This window comes from Pyxicephalus adspersus, chromosome 11, assembly GCF_032062135.1.
Source record: "Pyxicephalus adspersus chromosome 11, UCB_Pads_2.0, whole genome shotgun sequence".
Taxonomy (NCBI): domain Eukaryota; kingdom Metazoa; phylum Chordata; class Amphibia; order Anura; family Pyxicephalidae; genus Pyxicephalus; species Pyxicephalus adspersus.
The window spans coordinates 46,665,768-46,690,412 of record NC_092868.1 but is presented as its reverse complement, the minus strand read 5'-3'; the positions used below and the strand labels follow the sequence as shown (position 1 = coordinate 46,690,412).

Sequence of the window (24,645 nt, the reverse complement as noted above, 5' to 3'; positions counted from 1 at the left end):
TTTGAATTAAATCAAGATTAAACTTTAAGTGGAGGGGGGTCGTTTAACAGCTTGGAAAGGTAGGGTTGTGGTTCAGCAAAGAGAGTTAGAGGTCGAGCCATGGCACTACCTAAAGGAGGATCGAGTGCACTTGAATGGATTAGGTACTGAGCTCTGGGCATTCAAGAGGGCCTACAGTGAGCTTTGATGTTGTGGAGGGGTGTACAAGCATATGGTTTCCTGTTTGTGTCCTGTGGTGACTTAAGGTCCTCGAGGTAGTAATGGTGGTCTTTGTAGTTATATAAGGATAAACGGGGAAAGGGGAGTGGTGTAAGGGAACTCAAGTATAATACAAATTATATTATATACTGGATTAAGTGTAGAGTATGGAGAGGGGGACAGAACAGAAGGCCTTTACAATGGCAATCATATAAATGTTTTAAAATTCTACAAAACTTTATTTGAATGATAACATAAAATACTATACACCAAAATCTTAAAAAGTTCAGTTGTAGACAAACACATATAAATACTTTACAGGTATATCCTAAAGAATGGTCCAAGTGACAATTGTATGATATAGTGTTATGTCCCCTTTCCTGACGCGTTTCGCCCTATATAGGCTTCCTCAGTACTTTTGGACCAAATAGAGATTGACCTTATGCCATAAGTTTCTAGTGTAGATGAAGAGATTTTCCACAGACATGAGCCTTCTTAAAACCAACTTAGGATAGATATGTTCAGAGATACCATACGGTCTCCTAACAGGTATAGGGTCCCCCCATTGGGATGGTACTGTGGAAAAGGCAGGCAGGTCTTTGTAGTTATAGAATGTGGAGACCCATAGGTATGGCATCCTGCTGGAGAGAAGATGAGGCAACAGAAATAAGACTGGTGTGTGGGACTGCTGTTGAGTAATATCATTCCTGAGGCAGTGTAGGGGCAGCTGCGAAAAACAATAATTTAGGACGTAACAACCACCATGGTAATTTTGTTGTTGATGGGGAAAGCCCTGAGGACCAGCAGCCTGAAACTGTGATGGTTATTGGAAATGTAATCCCATACAATGGAGTTGTGTATTTATTTACATGGGGGGTATGGAGTTACTGAAAGTGGGCCTAACCTGTGTTACTATGTAACCTCATTTGGTATGCATAAATAAATTCTATCACTTTATTTCTAATAACAGAGCTTCCAGATTACCCTGATCCAGATTTTTACGGTCAAGATGATGATGAAAATTGCCTTGAACGAAACGGCTGTTATCGAAGAATGGGAATGTGTGACTGTCCCACCAAATACTCCTGTATAGATGACTTCTCCTTCCCAGTTTATAATCCTCTTCACTGTAATCCCCAATATGATGACCGTAGGTATAGTTGTACTTCATTACTTCTACAACGTTGTTTTTCCATTAAACTTTGCAGTTGCTATTTTACCAATTTTTTTTGTATTGTAAAAGCATTTATTGTAGGTTTATACACATAACTAATTAAAGGTAAAAAATCTATTTTCTGTAATTTCCTCTTTTTTACTTTTTGTTTTTCAGCTTTTTACTAAATACACTTTTTACATAATACACCAACAAAAGTAAAAAAACAAAAACGTTTTTATATTTTTCCTGTTTATATCAAGCAGCATTAATATATATTATCTTATTCCATTAAACATTTAAAAGAACTCAATAATTGTAACTATGTTGTCCTTATTCTTGAAGCTTCATTTGATCACTTGTTTGCATATAAGTGCACCCGGAGCGGTTGTGACTTGGTGAATAACGAATGTGTCTGCAGCACAAGCGAATGCGACCGTACCTATCAGTTTCCAAATCTAAGGACATGTTATAATAATATAAGTAAGTTCATTTATATACTTCATGATTATATGTGATGCTATTATATTACATTAAACCCATCAAATGTAAGGATACATCGAGAATGATAGATGAAAAACAGATGGAGAAAAAGTTTTTCTTGCTTTTGTGATGTGTAGCTCACCAATTTTGACAGCTGAAGCGAGCGATTGGGTAGGTAAATATGTTTAATGTAGAAGGAACATCACCTATCCTTTTCTGTAATAATGCGCAACCTGATCACACATTTTTGCAATGTGGAAGTTTAGTTCTGCTTTATTATTATTTTAATTATTATTATTATTAAACAGGATTTATATAGCGCCAACATATTACGCACCACTGTACATTACAACCTAGTAGCTTTAGGCTCAAGTTAAGCTTTAAGTGTTCTTCTGTTTCTTTTTACATTGTCTTCTAATCTTATAAACACCTTTAAAGACTTCAGAATACAAAACCTATTGTATTCTTTTCTGTTGTGATTTATAATGGTGAATTAAGGACATTGGAAGAGCTGTAATTAAATCCGGGAAAGGAAATTATAAAGATTCCTGTGTAGGAGGTAACATAATTATCAGTTAAAGATAGCAACTTTTCAGCAAATTGAGTTGTATTCTGCTTTTGTAATTGATAATCACATTGCATCTCTTTAATTACTCCAATTATAGGCCAATATTTGTGACATAAGTTATGGTAAAATATAAGAGATGTACAGTCCCTCCGTGGTCTTTCAGAAGATCTGTCTGTAGATCTAAATGACAATGTCCAACCAACTTCAATAATGTAGTGTCAGTATATTTACCAAATCTATGTCATTTGTGGACCTTTACGAAACTATTCAATCAATTTGTACCCAGTCAGGCACTTAGCACAAAAGAGGATTGTATGGTTAGGTTGTTGAATGCAGATATCTGTGCAGACATCTTACATGGAAGCTGACAAAGAGAATCCATTATGCTACCATTGCTCTCTTCTCTTTGCTTCTCTATGCTACTATTTCTCTCTTTAAAAATACTGGCTGCAGGGGTGTAGTGGGGCAGGCATGCGTTCCCACTCCTATTTTGCAAAGTATTCTTTGTTGGTTCGTGGCTCCGGCCAGTCCGCCCCCACATGGGGTCACGAGAAGGGCCCTGCTGTGGGGGGTGCACCGGCCCATGTCTCCCGTATGGAATTGCAGACTAAGGGCGGTCTCTCTGAACACAACCTGCCAACTCTCCCATCATAGGTCTGAGCCTGCGATGGGAGAGTGGGCCAGTTCTGGTATCATGACATCACTCTGGGAGAAGTTTCTTCGCCTTTGAGTGACACATAGGCAGGGGTGTAGTGGGGCAGGCACGTCATGGATAGTACCATGCCCCCTCTATTTTTTTACGACTACAACCCTGGCTGGCTGCTTAGTTTTTAGGAAGAAAAAACTATAATTATGTTAACAGCAACTAAGCTTTAATTACACATACCTATGGAAGGCATTTGGTCTCTTGGGGCATGGTAGGATCCACTTAGTTTGTGTTCAATCAAGGTGAGAGAAGGTGTGTGGCCAGAACAGGGGAATAGTGGTGATGGGGGAGAAGCATATGGGAGGCTAACAAATGCAGTTTTGCCCTAAGCCCCCAAGTATCTTAAGACAATGCTGTGCATTGTGGTTCTACTTCCCAACCCCAATAATACTATGGACTTAGAAGTAGAAGGAAGGCACCACAATGTGTACTAGGAACATGGGTATCCAATACACCCAAAAGTGAAAAATCTAAAAGAGTCTTATGGAATTTGCAGAATTGGAAAGGAAGTAAGGTAGAAGACATAAGCTTCCGGAGAAAATTTTGACTTATTTTGCCTGATAATGTGTTTTCCAAATATTTAGTGCAACCACAGATCCTAATGTTTCAGCCCATTTTTTAGAACACAGACTGTCACTTTCCATCATCCTAAAATGAGAAATTGTTGACATTTTGCTAGATTTTGACAACTGAATTTAAAAAAGTTGCAGATTGGTAACCATGCCTATTCTTTTTTTTTTTTATAGTGGAGCGCCAGTGTGCCAATGTGACTTGCCCGGAACAAAAAACACCTACCTGCCCCAAAGACTCAGCACTTACCAGGCCATTTACCCCCTAAGGAAGCTGTTGCCCAACCTTGCCAAGCTACTGCACTTGTAACTTCAAGGAATGCGTTAATAAATGTCCAAATGGGAAAAGAGTAGTCATAGTTAAAAAGGCTGATGGGAAACCTGGGTCATGCTGCAACCTACATCTGTGCCTACTTTAAAACATTAACTGGATATGGTATAATAGTTTTATTAGTGTTGTTATCACAGATTTGTTTTGATTTACAAAATATTGCCTATCACCAAATCAAACAAAAATTACTGATAAGAGGTATCCAATACAATCAGGTACAACTGTTGATAAACATACTCATGGAGAGCTTTTAGTTTTCAGTTATCTTATATATGAACGGTCTTGATGCAAGGTATACCACAATCTAATATACTAAGTAAAATAGACGGCCAGAGCTACTCCTTGTAAAAAAGCCAATTGGACTAACCTATGGGTGAGGGTCCGGCCTTTGGTGCTCCTTTTAATTACATGCCTGGTACATAATTATTTCCCTTTCCTTTATAATAAATGCCCAGTTAGCTCATTAACCGGTTAACTGTACATTATGGAGCACAGGCAAGTTGTACTTTACTTTTTACTCTTTCCCCTGCACCTGCAATCTACCAGCAGCCTTCAAAGGAAATATAGTTCTTATACAGTAATTGTGGAGTGAGCAGATAATCACTAGGCCAGAGTGCTGCTGATAAGATATGAGACATTGGACCTGATTTATTAAAGCTCTCTAAGACTGGAGAGGATAAACTTTCATCAGTGAAGCTGGGTTGTTCAGCAAACCTGGATTGGATTTCTTAAAAGTCATTTGCTATTTGTTAGCAAATGTTTTCAGTCCTGGAATAGATCCATTCCAGGTTTGCTGGATCACCCAGCTTCATTGCTGTGTATCTTCTCCAGCCTTGGAAAGCTTTATTTATTCAGGCATGTGTAAATGTGTGTGCTCCTGTGAGTTGGTGTGAGCTTCTGTGGATAGCTCTTGGGGGTCACTTTGAGTAGCTGTGCATTGCCTTGAGCTTCTTTATGTTGTTGTTGGAAGTTTTGATCTTATGTGGGCTGCTGTGGGAGCTCCTGTGTAAGGGGTTTGCTCAGTATTGAGCGTTGAGAGTATTGAGAGTTGCAGAAAACACAATCTTCCATTCCCCGTATCTGTCAGTTTGCATGGCATAAATAAAAAACTATATTACCCAGGACGCTGATGGTATTTTTTTTTACCTATTTTTTATATTTCTGGCTTTATTATTGACAAATAAAATGTGGAGTTGATTTACAAACTCATATTTATCTTTACAAATTGTTGGATCAAATGAAGAAGTAGGGAAGTTACTGTAGCTCCAGCTACGGCAGACCAAAATGATCGAGGTGTGTGGATGTATGCAATGGATTCAAACATATATCATTACAGGTTTAAATCCTTCTACAGCCTACAACTCCCTATGCCCCAGTCCTCCCACCATGAACCATTAAACTTCAAAGCTGTTTAAAAAAATTACCATGAAACCCTAATCCCAGTTAACTCTCTTGTCTATCATTCAGACTGCAGCATTGTAACTTTGTAGCCAACAAGGTGAGAGTCTGCACATCAGGATTTACATGACTGTTCCATCTATGAGCATCCATTTCAGTTTAAAAATTTTGTACCCAAGCTCTTGGAATTTGCTACAAAGGGGAGATTTGTCAAGGATATAAGTCTTGATTTATTATGTGAAGTAATGGTTACACCAAACTCCTGTTCCCACATTCGCATGAAAAGTGGCATTCAAATATGGCGCACTCAAAATAATGTACACATCAAAAAGAACTTGTCAGGCTACTCCAGAGCCAGCACATAGTTGTTCAAAGGATGTCAGCACTTAGGACCAACACCGAGGAGAGGGTAGAATCTGAAGAAAATATACCAAGTGGAATGCCCTCCCGGATGTCAATAGAAATGGGAGGCTGTAAGAAGTCAGTTCTTTTACCATAGGCCACCTTCCATTGAGAATACAGTCTTTTGCTCTACCCAGGTCAAGAGACTGATAAAGTAGGAAGGCATGGGTCCTTAAGATCTGGTGTGAAGAGAGGATGGCCAATTACTGGTAATAGAGGAGACAAGCAATAAAAAAGAGAGGGAGTGGAAAAAAGCCTGACATCTACAGTATGCACCAAGTAGGTCCCAAAGTATGGTTTATTTGATCACCTAAGAGGTAAGAGAGGAGAGCCTAGGCAACATGGAGAGCAGGTTCCTGGTAAAGGTTTGTTCAAGCAGGATCAATTGTTTGCAGGTAGTGTTGCGTTGGCAGTCAACCACTTTGGACAGGTCTGCTGTATAGTACATATAGAAATCTGGAATACCCAGTCCCACCAGCGGCTTTGGGAAGAAACAGCAATTTGCGCCATATGCAAGGTCGTCTATGTTCCCAGATAAACTCGAACAATATAGTGTTAATTATTTTGAAGAAATATTTAGGTATCTCTATAGGTAGAGTTTGGAACAAAAACAGCAGTCTCAGCAAACCATTCATTTTAAAGGTCTGGACTCACCCAAACCAAGTGAATGTTCCATTGGCTTATCTGTGTAGATCTGACTTCAAAGGAAAGATAAGTCGGGAAAAATTCAATCAAAAATCCTGAGACAGGTATTCCGATATATATGAACCCAAGTACGTAAGTGTAGTGTTTATCTTTATAAATGAGTATGCCGTAGAGGTGATGTAGGGGGTGAGGTGGGAAAGCAAAGGTCATGGCTACTGATATGAAATTGTTTATCTTAAAATTGAATTACAACCCATATTCCTTCAACTAGTAAATTATGAAGGAAGGTGATCAGATTAGGGATGACAAACATTAGGTCATCTGTAAATACTGCTACCTTCTGGTGCAAGCCTTTAATATTTGGGTAGCCCTGTTTTGTGCCATTCTGAATGGGAAAGGGGTCTGAGCTATATCCATTTACCCTAACATTTGTTGCTTGATGATGTTATACCAGCCCAGGATCCAGGATAACATGTCTTGGCCCAGCCCTATATGTTGCAGGGTGAGGTCCATAAAAGTCAAATCCACCCAGTCAAATGCCTTTTTGGCATCTGTGGAAAGTAAAAGAATATTTTTTTTCTCCAAATTGTCCCCACAAATTCAATTAAACACTCTGATTGTTTTGGCTTTTGCCTCTTGCCTTGCGTGAGGTCATGAAACCAGCTTGGCCAAAATTGAATGTGTGCATTGAGGGTTGTACCTGGAGTGCTGAGATCTTTATAAACAATTTAATATCCTGATTGAGTAAAGAGATTGTTTGGTAGCTGGCACATGATGCTGGGACCTTGCCCTAGTTTGGGATAACCGAGGTATGTGCTCTGAACGCATCTGTGGGGAGCAATTTGCCTTTGGTAAATGTATTAAATGCTGTGAGAAAGTGAGGAGCCAGCACATCTAAAAAAGCTTTGTAGTAATGTATTGTAAATTCATTAGGTCCCACTGCCTTACCATGGGGGGTGGAGCACACATTACAGTCCCTCCAGTTTAATAGGGGCTTGCTGTCAAAAGAAGGCAACAAGGGCATCTGAGAGAATTTAATTTTAAGGGATTTTTGGCCCAAGTGATCTAGTACAAATGGGACGTAAGTATGTTCATGTTGGATGCACAAAACATTAGCTAGCATCTTACTTTTTTTTCCCCAAACTAATTGAAGGTCTATCTGTTAATCTGGCTTTCACTTTCATCAGATAAAGGGCAGAAAGCTGAGCCTGGAGTAGTTCCAGTTCCTTCCATATTATGTCTGTGGTTGCCTTATGATCGTGGTTCTAGCTTCTGGATTTGGGATAGAAGGTTCTAAACGTCCTCTTGACTTGCCTGTTAATGATAGCCGTGTTTGATAAATATGCCCTGGATTACTGTCTTATGGGCTTTCCAGACAATCAGTAGGTTGCACTCAGTAGTGATCTGGAAAAAGGATCTTGGCTCCGACTCTATTTCCACCCTGTCTACAATATCGTGCAATAAGGATTCCCGATGGCTGATCAATAACCAGTGGGATATCAATGGTCCGCTTGGCGCATCCAGAAGTGGTCAAACTTGAAATCCTTGGAGTAGCTATGGTAGACAGTCTGAGACCTTTTGCTGCAGACTGGTGGGGCATTGGTTGTCTGGAAGTGGGTCTCCTGCTGGAAAGTGACCAGGGTACCTTTATGATGCAGGTCTTCTGTGAGTGATGTACGATGTTCAGTTCCTACTAACATTTATCTTCTCTAACATTCAAGGATATTACAGCCAGGGGAGCCATACTATATCAATAAACCTGGGATGGAGGTGTAAAAGGGAGAATCAAGAACACACATACAGAAAGGTGACAAAAACAGACAAAAGTTTGAGGTAACACTTCTAACAAAATAACCAGCACAACTGAATGTGTTTAAAGCGTACCTAAACTCAGAATTTTCACTTTACATAAGGGTAGACAACCCTTTTATGTTAAGTAAAATTTCTGTTTTTTTTTTAAGTGCAACACTCTTTTTTAAAAAAAAAAAAAGAGTGCAGCATTGCCCCCTAACTCTCGATCGCCTACACGGTTCAGAATGAATGGGAGCGCAAAGCATGCGCAGAAGGAGCACCCAAGAGCCTCCTGGGATGCATGACGTACGTATCCTGGGAGGCTCTTGGGTGCTCCTTCTGCGCATTCCTTTTCGTGCACATATTGGCAGTGATATTAGCAAGTTTTTTTTCCCCAACCTACATCACCTGATCTTGCGCCTGGGTCGGTTGATGTAGGAAGAATAACCTAGCAGAAGAGACTAGGATGGTGGCGCGCCGGCTCGCGGACAGATGCCGGGCATATGAGGGACCCTATAGAAGAGATCTCCGGGTGGATCGGACTGCCCGGCGGGATTGAAGATAAGTGGATTTTCTTTGTTTTAGGCACTTTTGGGTTTAGTTCCTCTTTAAGTCTTTAAGTGGGGTGATGTAGAAAGTCATGGTGGTGCCCCACGCAGGCTAGTCAATCAGTAACAGATTCGCACCCCATCAGTTAATCGCGCTGGTAAGCTCGTTAAGTTGGGAAAACATGTTCAAGTAACAAAATGCAAAGACAATGTAATGCGCCTGGGCACACAAACCACGACCAACTCCAGATACCCTTAAATCAGGCTTTATTCAATATCATACAGCACAGCAAGGGTTAAGTCCAATAAAGCGAAGTACAGGAGGATAAGGCAAATGCAGGTCAAGAGCAGCCTTGGTTATGCTGCTTGCTACTGAGGGGTCTCCCTCTGTGGCTGGGAACCCCAGGGACACCGCAGGCTCGCAGGGCGGGTAAGTTCCTTACAGACAAGGAAGAGAACTTGAGAAGAAGATCCTGGGTCCAGTCGGAAGAGTAGTGAGATAAATCTAAAATGGAGAGGGTGCAGTCCTTCTTGGTAAGTTCATCAGGGAGCTTGTGGTGAGACAGACTTCCGGGTGTGTTTTTCCCATTGTAGTTGCCACTAGGAACCCATAGCTGTAGCTAGAATAGTAGCTGATATGGCCAATCAGGAAGAGTCATGTTGGGGAGCTCAAAAGTAGGGCAGATCTGTAAAGTGACTAAAAGTTGCAGAGATGCCAACTTGAGGCCAATAGTTGGAAGGAAAACCCCAGCAATATCTGATGTGTTTCTAGAGCAGTTCCAGTAATGGTTTCAAGGTGCATTCCATGGTATGTTTGGAGAACACTTGCAACAGCATTACAGTTGACCTGTTGAAGGTGACTCCATCAGAGTCTCGAACTTCTTTCACAATTTGCCTGCAAACAATGTCCCATGACCTATCCACTGGAGCTCCTGGGGCTCAAAGATCAGTGAATATAGTCCATTTTGATCATGGCCTCCTTGAAATGTGAACGCCATATTAGATTACTTACGATTTGCGATTACATTAAATATATGCTCTCCATTACTTAAAATATGCAGTAGTAACTGAAAATATGGACCTACTGAAAAAACATTGTACTTCCCTTTAAGATTTCTATTTTGGTATTTGTTTTATAATAGCCAATATTTACCAGGTATGTCTGTTGTACATCGATTTATTTCAAGCACCCCCAAAAGTGTGGACATTTGTTGCCAACACTTTTCAAATTAAAACCTTATATTTTATTAACTACAAATAACTATTCTTGATTTGTTCTTTTTAAGGTTTATTGTCTACTGATTCATCAAACTATCCTACTGGCTGTAATCTGACAGGCAGGATTGTCCCTTCCTGTATCATTTACAGGGCAAGAAATTCAGAAATGTTGTATTTTAGATTTGTTGTGCTTGTTTAATAGCATTCAATGTGCAATAAACCAAACCAATCCAGAAAATATGGGACAATAAAGGGGAATCAAGATGGTAGAAACTGACAGCTTCTGTTTTGCTTACATTTTATGAAAACGAAATAGTTTTCTGAAATGATAGTTGGCAGGTTTTAGTCAATGGAGAAGGGAAAAGGGGTAATTTGAAGTGCTTTTTAGGTATGCAATGGACTAAAAGTTGCCCTTGATAGTTTCTCTGCAACTTTACTGATCCTATTCCTCCGCAAAAGCAAAGATAAGAGTGAAGAGACCCTGTCCTTAAGGTCAATTAAACTAATTGCAAGTTAAGACATCAGTCTGGCTTAGTCAGTCAGACAAGCAGTAAAAAAATGCAGCAATTACAACTCCCAGAAGTCTGCTGGCAAATATTGGGGGCCTGAGGGCAATAAAAGCAAGCCGTTCCAAATGCCTAGCAAAGTGGCCAGTTTTTGTTTCACATAAACTTGAAATTAAACCTTTTTTTACAAGCTTTGCAACAATTTTTAAGTGGTTTCAAGCATTTATATAAAAAAAGAACATTTGTAAAGACTTAAAAACACTTGCAAAAGCAAAGACAATTGAATCCAGTACAAGCTTATAGAGATAAATTGGGACTGCAAAGCCTCCTTGGTGCAAACAATCACCTGCCAGTCACTCCTGGACTCACTCCTGTATAGTGTTGGTCGAATATCTCACTATTTGATTCGATAGCTATCGATCGAATAGTGAAAAATTGTCCGGGTGATCGAATGCCAAAATCGAAGTCAACGGTGCGAGAATTCAGGGATTTTTTAGGGTCTTTTAAGGGCTGCATTAGCAATCAGATTGCTCTTGCAGCCCTTTACTGGTTGTATGTGTTCTTGGATAGAGTTTCTCTTTCCAAGAACACATAGTACAGCGCTGCAACAGTGTTTCAGATTTTTTTGATAAATTATATTTTCAGGGGAGATAAATGCACACCTTAATGTTACATATACGCTACAGGAGTCTCCAACAAATATGTATGAACAATGAAAAATATGAAATTTTGCAGAGCAGTAAAAAATCCCTAAACAACAATATTACTTTGCATGTGATGTATCAGATATCTGTGCACTCAGGACTTCTTTGTTTGCTCATCTGAGTTCATTACACTTTGCTGTTTATTTTATATTTCACAATACCCATTGCAAATAGGAGTTGTGTTCATGGCATTGGCTATATAAGAAACAAAGGCAATTTCAGGTAATGTATATGTGAAGAGGGTGAAAAATGAGGTCTGTGTTACTTCTGCTAATTGTGTGTTTTTGCTGGAAGCAAGCAACTGCACAGTATAATTGCACTGCTTGTGACAAAAGAAAATGCAGGCCGCACCTTTCTCCTTGTCCCAGACGCACAGCTACAGATCCATGTGGATGCGGTTGTCATCATTGTGCTAAGGGGGAGTGGGAACTCTGTGGAGGGCCAGATTGGGAATACGGCTACTGTGACAGAGGAACAAGATGTGCGAACCTCACAGGGCTACATCTAGCGGAAATCCCAGATATTGGGGTATGCAAAGGTAAGTCCTTCTGCACTTATATTGCTATATATTACCTTGAGGCACATGAAGAAAGTGTTACAGTAAACTAAGCATGATACTTGGTGATAGTTATTTAGACTGAATTCTCAATTCATAAGTACAATAGATGGCCTATTCTTCACATGCATCCATTAGCTTCTAATGAACCCAATTCATATTAGCTTGTCGGACTGGGTGGAGGGAGGGGTGTAGTGGGGCGGGCACATGTGGGCACGCCATGCCCTCACTTTTATTGGAACCCCCGTGTAGGCTCTCGCCAGCCTTCACTATTACCATGCCCCCTCTTCTTTTTTACGGCTACACCCCTGGGTGGAGGGTCAATCAGGCTGGTCCATGGCTGTTATTTTAGCTACACATTTGATATCAAGGAGATATCGATCATTCTCCAGGTTGTGCTCTCATCAAATTCTAACCTTTGTTACTATGTAACCTTATTGCGCATAAATAAATTCTATTATTCTATTTCCGAAAACAGAACTTCCAGATTACCCCGATCCAGATCATTACGCTCAAGATGATGACGAAAATTGCCCTGAACAAAGTGGCTGTTATAAAGTAATGGGAATGTGTGACTGTGTCACTAAGCGCACCTGTTTTTATGACTTCACTCTCTCGTCTTACGATCCTAGTTACTGTATACCCCAATATGATGACCGTAAGTTAAGATGCATTTTATTACCTCTACAACGTTGTTCTTCCATTAAGCTTCATAGTTGCTATTTTACTAATTTTTTTATTGTTCTTTCTGTCTACAAAACAAACCTCAGACAGCATTTTAGTATTTATTTTAGGCTCCTACATATAACTAATTCAAGTTCTAAAACAAAATCTATTTTCCTCTGTAAGTTTCTTTTTTGTTATTTTTCTTCTAAAAAACCTGGATAATGACAAAATAAATGAAATGAAACAGCCCTTACTAAAGTGGCCAATAACTTCATCAGAGCTAACGCTCCATTGGTATCTGTGACACTGCTCTCTCTTGGTTTGCTTCCTATATGTCTGACCGCTCCTTTCAAGTTTCTTTCAATGGTAACTCCTCCTCACCCTCAGGCACATTGTCTTGGTGTCACCTTTGATTCTGTCCTCTCATTTACCCCCCATTTTCAGAACATTTCCAGGTCCTGTCACTTTCACCTACGCAACATCTCCAAAATCTGCCCCTACCTGTCCCCTAACACCACCAAACTCCTTGTTGCAGCCAGACTCATCCATCCTTCCCTCCGCTCCTCTTCCGCTGCATCTCTTTGTAGTTCTCTCAGTTGGCTTCCATTTCACCTTAGAATCAAATTCAAGCTCCTGTGCTATGCCTTCAAATCCCTCCACAGTTCTTGTCCCACTTACCTTTCTGACCTGGTAAAAAAAAAAAACTCCCCTAGCTATTCTCTCTGCTCCTCCAATGACCTACTAATAACTTCCTCACTCATAACCTTATTACACGCACGGATACAAGACTCCTCTAGAGCTGCCCCGACTCTCTGGAATGGTCTTCCTCGTCCTATTCAGCTTGCTCCTTCTGCTCATTTAAAAGAGCACTCAAAGCCCATTTTTTCAAACTTGCCTACCCATCTTCTTCTGTCTTTTGAAACCACCACTACTTCCCATCACTACATATCTCCCATCCTATTGTGTGTGAAATTCCACCACCTACTAGATTGTAAGCTCTTCGGGGCAGGGTCCTCTCCTCCTATATCACTGTCTGTATTAGTCTGTCATTTGCAATCCCTATTTAATGTACGTTGTTTGTTGGCGCTATAGAAATCCTGTTTATTAATAATAATAATAATAATAAAATACCCCCCCCCAAAAAAAAAAAAAAGAGTTTACATTTTTTGTTTATTAAATGCAGAACGCATGAAATAGTCAGAAAAAAATGTACATAATATTTAGAGCCTATCTCCTTCCCAAGGTATTTTTATGCTGTTTTTAATTTATTTTGTATATTTTTTATTTGGTTATTATAAGATGTTTTGACAAAACATCTATGACAAAAGTGGCAGTAAAAAAAATAACTTATATTTTACCTTATTTACTATATTTTTCATGGTGGATTTACTGATTAATTTTTCTGGTTAATTTACTTATACCTCTGATTCTACTTTGTGCTCCTACATTTATAAAGCAGCTCAATAAAAAGTTTACTTTTTTACTGTTATGCCCCCACGGACACCTTGGCATTTAGTGCTAACCCTGCCTGTACTGGATTTGGATCGAGGGATTGGACTTTTAAACATTTTTTTTTTACTCAAGGGAATTAACAATTGTAACTGTTTTTTTTTTGTTATTCATGAAGCTGCATATGATCACTCGTTTGTATATAAGTGCACTCGTAGCGGCTGTGACTTGGTGGATGACGAATGTGTCTGCACCTCCAGTGGATGCGATCGTACCTATCAGTTTCCAAATCGAAGGGCGTGTTATAACACTCTAAGTAAGTACATTTATATATTTCATTAGGGATCTATACATGTAGATGTAAGGATAGATCATAAGGTTGGAGAAAAAGTTTTACTTGCTCTTGTGATATCATCACTAAATATCTAGCCATGGAAAGTCATCTATTTTTGTTCTTTCTTTATGTCTTCAACTTTAAAGTGAAATACTCCATGGATATACATGGGGGTGTTCTCTTGTTGTTATTATTGTAATAGCAGAGTAGAGCCTTAGAAGAGAACATATTTAGTATATTTATTAAAGCTCTCCAAAGCTGGAGAGGATACACTTTTATCAGTGAAGCTGCATGATCCAGCAAACTTGGAATGGATTGGGTCCAGGATTCAAGACATTTAGTAACAAATCCATTCCATGTTTCCTGGATTACCCGGCTTCACTGATGAAAGTCTATCCTCTCCAGCCTTGGAAAACTTTAATAAATCAGGGCCATTTTCTGTAGCCTTCAGCCATAAAGTGTGGCCTGATCACAAATGTTGAAATGGACCTTTAGTTCTGATTAAAGCTCATGTTGGGCTTTAGGAGTTCTTTTGTTTATTCTTACACTTCACACAGTTTTCTATTCTTTTACCCAACTTTAAAGTCTTTGAAAATGTTTGTATTCTTTTCTGTTGTGATATTTACTGGTGATTTATATTGGTGTATATTGGATGTATATTTATAATGGTGATGTCAGAAGAGCTGTATTAAATTCAGAAGAGGAAATTATAAAGTGTGTGAGATAACATTATTATCAGTTAACCACCTGGGCGGTTAGAAAACTTGTACAATCGTTTACCCTGAACCAGGTTCGGGGTAGTTAAAAATAAAAACACGCCTTACAGTGCAATCTGATTGTCATACAACATTGTATGACAATCGGATTACAACTGAAAGAAAACACCTTGTCCCTGCAGCTCCTCTGGAGACGTCTTCTGTCTTCATCCGGCGTGTGCAGTGACAATCTCCGGGGTTTCCCGGTGACGTCGCTGCATGCGTCGGTGCGGGCGGGAGGTGGGGCGGGAAATTCAAATCACTTTGTATTGAATTCAATACAAAAAAGCTGTTTTGAGTCCAATACAAAGAAATCTTTATATATTATATATATAATTGTATTATATATATATTATATAAGCTACTGTACAGGTACATTACATTATACACTATTTTTTTTAATATTTTTTTTTAATATGTTTTATAAATTTGTTTTTTTTAAAGTTTATTATTAAATTTATTAAATTTTGGACATATTTCAGTGAGTTATGCCTAAGAATTATAGCCTACAATCTAAAATAAATTTCCATGGAAAAAATGTAACACTTATTGCATGGAAGTTCGGAAAGAATTAGAATACCCGGCGTTCGTGTACGCGTCCCTCGGCGATTCCTGATGATGTCCGTGCATACGCCCGTCGACAGGGGTCGTAGCGGGAAATTCAAATATTTTGTATTTGATTCAATACAAAGTCCTGTATCCAATCCTATACAAAATAATACAAAATATATTTATGTGGTTTTGTCTATAGGTATGTGACGTTGGACCCTACCACACTAGGGAGGTGTTTTAGAAAAATATATTACTATACAGTATACCGAATTATTGCATTTTCAGTATTTTTTATTTATTTATGTATTCTTGTTTTGTTTAAGCTGATTTTTGTGTTTTTTATTTAATTTTATTATTAAAGTTATTGTTTTTACATGATTGTGTGTTTCAAACTTTATTATATTCAGGATATCTACTAGACCCTGGTTCAGACATATTTCTGTAAGTTACAGGTCTACAATTTAATAAAAAAATTCATGAAAAACAGTGTACCGCTTTTGGTACAGAAATCCAGACATCAGTGAAACGCCCAGGAGGTTAAAGATAGCAACTTTTCAGCAAATTGAACTGTATGCTGCTTTTATATTTGATAAACCCAGTGTGTCTTTTTATTACTCTTATTATAGGCCAATATTTGTGACATAAGTTACGTTAAATTTTAAAAATTGAGATGTAAGAGATGTAAAGTCTGTCCATGGTCTTTCAGAAGATCCGTCTGTAGATTTAAAGGACAGTGTGCAATCAAATTATATAATGTAGCGTCAGCTTTAAAATTACTAAACCTACAGTCATAGACAAAAATTTTGGCACCCTCGCATTTATATCATAAAATGCACCACTTCTCTTTGAAAATTGTTGCAATCAAAAATCTTTGGCATTGTCATGTTTATTTCTTTTGTTGGCACTGGAAGAACACAAAATGCAGAGAAAAAAACTAATCTGAGACATTCCACACAAAATGTCAAAAATAGCCTGGACAACATTATTGGCACTCTCAAGTTAATACTTAGCATACCCTTTGGAAGAAATAACTGATAGTAATCATTTTCTAAAACAATCAATGAGTCTTCTACATTCCTTTACTGGAATTTTGAACCACTCTTCCTTTGCCGGCTGCTCCAGGTCTCTCAGATTTGTAGGGTTCCTTCTCCAACTGGTGCTGCGCTCTGTGGGACTGGACTCTATGGATCTGGACTCATTGCTGGCCACTTCAGAACTATCCAGTGCTTTGTCTTAAACCATTTCTGGGTGCTATTTGAAGAATGCTTTCGGTCATTGGCCTGCTGTAAGACCCGTGACCTCCGACTGACACCCAGCTTTTGGACACTGGGCCCTACATTGCGCCCCAATTTTGTGTGGGATTTTTTTTTGTTTTTCTCTGATTTTTTGCCAACAAAAGAAATAAACATGACAATATGAAAGCATTTATAATTGGAACTATTTTCTAGTGAATTTTCTGACAAAAATACAAGGGTGCCAATATTTTTGGTCATGACGGTATGTCATATGTGGACCTTCCAAAGCAATCCAATCAGTTTGTGGCTGATCAAGCACCAGGTCTGGTGAGCTATAGAAAATGTATTACATCATGTTACATTTTGAAAATGTATTTAGAATAATTGCAGAATGGTAACCATGCCTATTCTTTTCTGATAGTGAAGCGTCGGTGTGCCAATGTGACTTGCCCAGAAGAAAAAACCCCTGTGTGTCCCAAAGACTCAGTGCCCACCAGACCGTATACCCCCTATGGAAGCTGTTGCCCAACCGTGCCCAGCTTCTGCACATGTAACTTCCAGCAATGTGATAATAAATGTCCAAATGGCAAAAGAGTAGTCATTGTTCAAAAGGCTGATGGGAAACCTGGATCATGCTGTGACCTACATCTGTGTGTGCTTTAAATAAAAAGGAACTGGACATGGGTATATTCATTTTATTAGTGTTGTTATCTCAGATTTGTTTTGATTTACAAAACATTGCCTATGTGCTATGAATCCAATCCAATACAATCCGCAAGGACATATTTAATATAATAAAGTACAATTTTTGCAAAGCATGCTCGCTTTCAGATACCTTATATTCGAACTGTCTTGATGTAATGTTATATAAATATAATATACTAAGTAAAAAATGGATACAGTGTGAGCTACTCCGTGATCCTGGTGAGGGTAAGACCTTTGGTGTTATTTTATTTACATCTCTGCTACATAATTCTGCTTTTAATAAAATGCCCAGTTAGCTAAATAACAGATTCATTGGACTTTTTGGAGCACAGGCGGGTTATGCTTTACTTTTTACTCTCTGCAATCTACCAGCAGCCCATCAAAGGAAATACAGATATTTCTTTCTTTATTCTAATGCAGCAATTGTGGCCTGAGCTGATAATTACTGGGCCAGAGTGCTGCTACATATAGGCAGTGATAAGTGAATTACATATCAAGTCAAAGATCCATTAAAGTCTATTCTATTTGCCTGCATTGGACAGGGGGACCGGTATCAGGTAATTTATGGAATATTGTAAGCCCCTGTCTATTGCTGTGGGATATTATGAGCTCCTGTGGATTGGTGTAAGCTTCTGTGGATTGCTCCTGGGGGTTACTGTAAGCTCTTGTGAATTGTCGGGAGCTACTATGAGTTGCTGTAAGATTCTGTTGAAAGCTTTGGACTTATGTAGGATGATGGGAACACTGAGTTGCTGTGGGAGCTCCTGTGATCTGCATATGTGGTTTGCTCACTATTGTAGAGTAGATATCTGCAAAAAGAGATATATTTGCTGCTCTCTTCTACACTATTACATATATTCAAATATATGGCACCATCACAGTTTATTTTCCTCCACTGATCGATCAACAGAAGTAACGCAATGCATGATATAAAAGCCTAATTTCTATGTTTTTGCAACTTGCACTACACTTGGTAAAGTTTACCAAAGGGCAAAGTCACTATGTTCTCTATGTGTGTAGTGGGTCTGTTCAAGATGCTCTTGTTTCTTCCAGCAATGCAAAAACATTTTGGAAGGTTAAATGGTGTCCGTAACTTGTATGAGAGTCGGTGGCAGCTTCTTCCTTTTAGAAATGGACTGATGTAATTGCTCCTATGTACTCAAAACTTTAGATAGTATGACAGTGCCAACCTTGAAATACCAATATGGGTTAAAATATACCGGTATATTATTTTGGTCATTTCAGCCTAAGATCTTAGAACTCTGTCTTGCTGTTTGCTGTGGCCTGTAATGCTGATTTTCATTATCATTAAGATGTCAAGACACAGAGGAGCACGAACATGCAGGACATTTGCAGAAAGACTTTATTCCTGAAGCAGTGTTGCTGCAGAAAACACAGGTTTCCTTTCTCTGTATCTGTCAGCCTGCATTATATAAATAGAACTATATTACCTGGGACTCTGGTGATATTTTTATTACCCATTTTGATATTTCTGAATGAGCTTAACTGTAATGTTACTGACAACTAATCTACTTTTTAATTAAAAACTCACATTTTAACATGATCTTTAAAATGCTGGATCAAATTAGGTTTTATAGAGTATACTCAGCATAGCTGCAGGTACAATAGGCTAAAAGATAAGGTGTGTATACAAACAATGGTTTCAAACATTACTCCATGTGCCTAAGGCCTCCCACCATGAACCTGTGTACCTAGTTTTAAAAAATGAAATGCAGGATCTATGCTGTTGACCCCTTTGGGATGGAACCATCGTAGGCTGCTAGTTTTTGTCCATAGTCTACTGAGTATATGGGTGTTGAGGAAAAGATTGTGGCAAAAAAGAAGAATTACAGAGCAGTGGTTGCCAACCAGTGGTCCACGAGAAAATTTTGGTGGTCTGCGGGTCTGGCGGGGTCAAGGGAAGGACCACGCTGGGGGGGGGGGGGCACACCAGCCAGAGCTGAGGACCACGTCTCCCGTATGGAATTGCAAGCTCGGGGTGGTAGGCAGGTTGTCTCTCTGGACACAACCCGCCCACTCTCCCATGGCTGGTCTTGCATCATGACGTCACTATGCATTATGCATTGCAAAACTAACAAACTTTATTCACCGGGAAGTTGATGATTTTGGTTACCCATTTTTTGATTTCAGATTGGGGTTAACAGTGTTACTGACAAATTAAGTCCAGAGTTCATTTAAAAACTTACATTTATTTTTACATGATCTTTAAGGTGTTGGATGAAATTAAAAATAGGATTTGTACTGTAGTTGCAGGTATGGCAGACCAAAAGATAGGTAGTGTATATAAATAAATAATTCAAACAAATTGCACTATGGGTTTAAACCCATCTGCAACCCCAGTGTCCCACCATGAACCCATAAACCTCATGCCTGCTTAAAAAAATGACAATGAAACTCAGTTCTCAATTTTTTTTTCAGACTACAACATTGTACCTTTGTTGGATATCACAACAAGGTGAGAGCAGGTGGGTGATCTGTCTCAGACATCTGTGAATACACCCAAGAACTGCACAGTGAGATTTACACGACTGTTCCATTTTTGAGCCACCATCTAAGTTTTGGAAAAAGAAGAGCTAATTGTATGAGAGCACCTTTATTTCTGTGAGAGGTAGTAAGTGCTACATTTGCACATTTCTTAGTATGCATACACTTGATATGAGAAAATATATCTCATTTTAGGTTCACATTAAGAGAAATACATAGGTATTGCCCTGTGCCACAAAGTGCTCATTCCAGTGGCTAATCTACAATCTTTAAATTAAGTACAATAAGAAGAAGTAATTTTGTAAAAATGTGGATGCCATATTAATTCACTAAAGCTAAAATCTGCATACAATGCCCTCGTACAGCACCAGTGCTTGCTAGATGCCAGTCGAATACCGCACTCTTTGCCTTTAGCAAGCCCCTGCTCTAGGAAGGCTTGTTGTGCCATTGGAGGGAATAGGAAGGCGCGCTGGACTGCAGTGGCTTACTACACAGGATCACCAGTCAGATAATTGTCTTGTAACACCACCCCTTCTCCGAGGAACAGTTTCCAGACCCTCTATTCGTGGTTTCTCAGGATTCTCACTTTGAAAATTTCTGACTAGTTCTTCCACACGAACTTGGTGAGCTGGAACCCAACTTCTCTCCTCTTGTCCATAACCTTTCCAATCCATCAAATATTGGAGGGAGTTTTGTACCCAGCGAAAATCATACATCTTCTCTACTTCATACTCTGGTTATCCTGTACATGACCCTGTATATTTTTTTAGCAATACAGTATGGACCCACGTATTTAGGCCCAAGGTAAGCCAAGGGCAGGCAAAGGGTAATAATTTGGGTAGAAACCCAAACAATCTCCAGAAGAGAATTCTGGTTTTCTGGATGATGATCAGCAAAGCTTGTCTGTTCCCCTGAAACCTTCTTCAAATTTTGTTGGACTTGAGACCAGATTTTGGAGAGATTCTAGTGGAGGAGTTTACTGAGTTATTAAAAGCAAAAAAAAATTTATCTAATTTACTAAAATAATCTGCCCATTCCTCCTGGCAACCAGCGGATGTACTGCTTGTGGGATTGCCTCGTTCTCTGACCATTTGTTTTAGATGAATGTTTTGATGGAAACCTGAGGAAAAGGACACAGAAACACTCAGGCATGCACAGAATGAATGTGTGAACTGAGAGACAAACTGAACTCCCCTATCAGAGACCACATTGTCAGGGATACGTTGTAATTGGAATACATTCTCACTGAACAACTGTGAATTCTTTAGCAGAAGGTTATTTCGGAAGGGGTGCGAAATTCACTGTTTTACTAAACCGGCATATGAGCATCCAAATCACTGTGCATTCTCTGGAATGTGGCATATCGACGCATGAAATCCCTGATGATATGGTCAAGGGCTGCCTTGAACAGGCAATGACTATAGAGTTCCAGCAGGAGCTATGCAAGGGATTTTACTACAAGCACAACTCAAAGCAAAACCAAAGAAGAAGAAAATACAAGAATGTCATCAATGGATCATTGACAAGACTGAATTGCATAGCCAAATACCCATAATGCCCATCCCTGGTATGAAATGCAGTTTTCTATACATCTTCCTGCTGAATTCTGATCAGGTTGTAGGCTCCTCTCAGGTCCAATTAGGTGAAAATTTTGGCACTTACAACTTGGCCAAATAGGTCATCAGTATGTGGAAAGGAACACCTGCTCCTAACAGTGTTTAACCTGTTGGCTCAGGGTAAAAAAAACTGCTTAAAGCAGCAACCCCGAGCCACACTCGGGATAGCTAAAAAAATTGCCCATTGGCATCCTCCAGTGTCCTGCCATCCTCTGGCCACGTCCTCCTCGTAAAATCTGTCCCCCAGCGAGTGCACTGACGTTTAATTAATAATTTCTGTGGCATCAACTTTCACCAAAATTTCTAGAGTAAAGAGTATTGGTTTCCCTGCTGCAAGGGAGAATCATCAGTAGCTGAAAAACATAATGGTTTAGGTCATTTAACAACAGGAGTTCTCAAAGAACGTGCCAGAGTTTTATCCATAAAATTGCAATCTGCCCCACTATCTATAAATGCCAGGAAATAGTTTACTGAAGATTCCAAGGAAATCTCCACAGCTAACAGAATGCGATCAGATTTCTAGGAAAATACCTGCTTGGTTCAATGGATATTTACCTAGACAAGCAGATGAAGACCAGATTTCTTCCATGGACAGGATTGCATTAGGTGAACGTATTCTTCACAATATAGACGGAGTAGGAGGTGGACTGGACTTTGGAGGATGCCATGGGTGTAGAAAGTTTTTTGATTTGACATTCATGAAGTCTGCAATCAATCCTGATGGCAAATTAAACAGTCTCGTCCAAGGAAACTGACAAAGGAAAAATAACAAGAATGTCTCTAATAGCATTGGAGAGGCCCAGGCTGGCTCATTCCACTGTGAACTGACTTCCCAGCAGCGAAACTTGACAGCAAACTCCTCCGCTTGCCTGTGACTCTGCTGAAGACAATGAAGTTTTGCTCTGCAGTTAAAGCCGGGTCAGGTTTAGCAGAATCCCCATGGCCTTGAAAAATGTGTCCACTGAAGAGAGGGCTTCCACTGAAGCAGGTTGAAAGCCCATGTCTGGGAACCCCCTGGAGTAAGAAGAATACTATGCCAGCTCTCTGAAATTCTCTGCCAGATGAGAGTATAAGATGAGAGTTACAAGTACTCATAAAGTTCCCAAACTTGTGTTTCTCACCTGAAAACTTTTTGGTAAAGGAATCATGGGTTCCACAGAAAGGACCACCACAACATGAGCAGGATCCTGTCTTTGAATCTCCTGAATAATCATGCACTGTGCCAGTCACTTTACTGCTCCAATCAGGAGCTGGTCCTGTTCATTGGGATCATCCATGGTTGTTGGTAGTTTGGTCTGCTGTAATGTAAGGCCTTGGTTCAACACCAATGTTTGGCAGAAGCTAGTCCTCCAATCTAACGCCGCACTCTTCACCCATACCAGGCTCCCAGTGCACAGTTGTCCCCAGGACTTTTGTGTGTAAGGGATGGCATCAGGCGAGGGAGCGGGAGCCCACCGGTAATGTAGTACAAAAAGATTCCAGCAAAAGCAAGTCCTGAATACAGAGCCAGAGGAGGTCATACACAGATACAGATAGTCCCTGGGTTACATACCCGATAGGGACTGTAGGTTTGTTCTTAAGTTGAATTTGTATGTAAGTTCGAACAAGTACATTATTTTAATAAATGCAATTAGGAGAGATGTTTGTCTCAACATATTATTAGGCAGCGTGGTGTCAATTACTGTATAAAATCCTCACTGTGAGGTAATCACAAATAAAGCAAAAAAAAAAAAAAAAACCTTATGGAGCCTAGACATTTATAAACTTCTGGAGCAAGCTGTTCTTTGATATTCAAAAAGAAACAGCTGCAGAGTTTGTCTTGATCATTAAAGAGTTACAAGAACTTGCAGAACAGCAAAATGTTTCTTCTGCAAGTCATGCAAACTGCCCCCTCCCCCATCAAGCCTCCGTCCTGCACACAAGCGAGCAGGGAAGCCCTGTTCATATCCAGGAGTCGTCTGTATGTCGCATGTCCTAACTCAGGGTTAAGTACAAGGTACTACTCGTACTTAAGCAATAATACATAAGAGTGGGTTTAAACACCTAAAGCTTTGGGAGATCTATTGACCTGCACCTTTCTTTTTTGGGTTTTTAGTGTTCTTTTGTTTATTCTTTTGTACTTTAAATTTGCCCTTGCTATAACATTTGTATTCTTTGTTGTTGTGATTTATAATGGTAATTGAAGGACATCGGAAGAGCTGTAATTAAATTCAGAATAGGAAATTATAACGATTCCTGTGTACGAGATAACATTATTATCAATTCAAGATAGCAACTTTTCAACAAACTGAGATGATGCTTTTGTAAACACAATGTGTCTCTTTAATTACTCCAATTAAAAGCCAATATTTATGATAAATTAGGTTAAGATTTACACATTGATGAACAGATGTAAAGTCTGTTTTGGGTATTTTATTAGATGTATCTGTAGTTGTAAAGGACCAACCAAATTATATAGTGTAGAGTCAGCTTTATATTTTACAAACCTTTATAATATAAGGACCTACCAAAATTATCCAATCAATTCATACCTAGTACATTAAACTAATGTATTGTGGTCAAATGAAGCACCTATTTTTTAACTCCATTCAGATTTTTTTTTTAATTATTGTTCAATTTGGATAATGGTTTTATTTGTATTCTTTTTCATATTTTGTCAATTTGTCTCAAGCATATGGGGGGCCAACAAATGTACTTTGCTCTGAGCCCCAAAGTGTCTTAACACAACCACGAACGAGGTGGTTCTATCTTCCAACCTCCATGGTTCAACAGTAACGTAGACGTTGGAGGATGCGTATAGGGAACATGGGTATCCAATACTCCCAGAAATGTAGAAGGCTAAAGAGACTTATGGAGCAGCTCTAGAATGAAGGTAAGGTAGAGGACATGAGCTACCAGAGTATATTTTGGCTTCATTTGCCTGGAAATGTTTTCTTCCACTATTTGGTGCAACGACAAAGTCACTTAATGTTTTAGTTTTCCAAGACATAGATTGTCACTTTTGATCACCATAAAATGGAACATGGCTGACACTATGTTACATATTATTTTC

At 39.2% G+C, this 24,645-nt stretch overlaps 1 protein-coding gene and 2 long non-coding RNA genes across 3 annotated transcripts in view; all 3 read left to right on the top strand.

Annotated features, from left to right (window-relative positions):
• LOC140340523 (uncharacterized) overlaps positions 1–24,645 on the top strand; it is a 43,994-nt gene that overhangs the window by 4,196 nt on the left and 15,153 nt on the right. The gene's annotated exons all lie outside the window — the stretch shown is intronic.
• On the top strand, positions 1,198–5,119 carry LOC140341125 (uncharacterized). The gene is made up of 3 exons (XR_011922816.1): positions 1,198–1,348; positions 1,697–1,834; positions 3,855–5,119. It is a non-coding gene; the product is annotated as an uncharacterized lncRNA (long non-coding RNA).
• On the top strand, positions 11,432–17,629 carry LOC140340929 (cysteine-rich motor neuron 1 protein-like). The gene is made up of 4 exons (XM_072426393.1): positions 11,432–11,758; positions 12,255–12,434; positions 14,070–14,207; positions 17,189–17,629. Exons 1-4 carry the CDS (start codon positions 11,470–11,472, stop codon positions 17,428–17,430), a joined length of 849 nt encoding a protein of 282 aa, XP_072282494.1. The 5' UTR covers positions 11,432–11,469; the 3' UTR covers positions 17,431–17,629.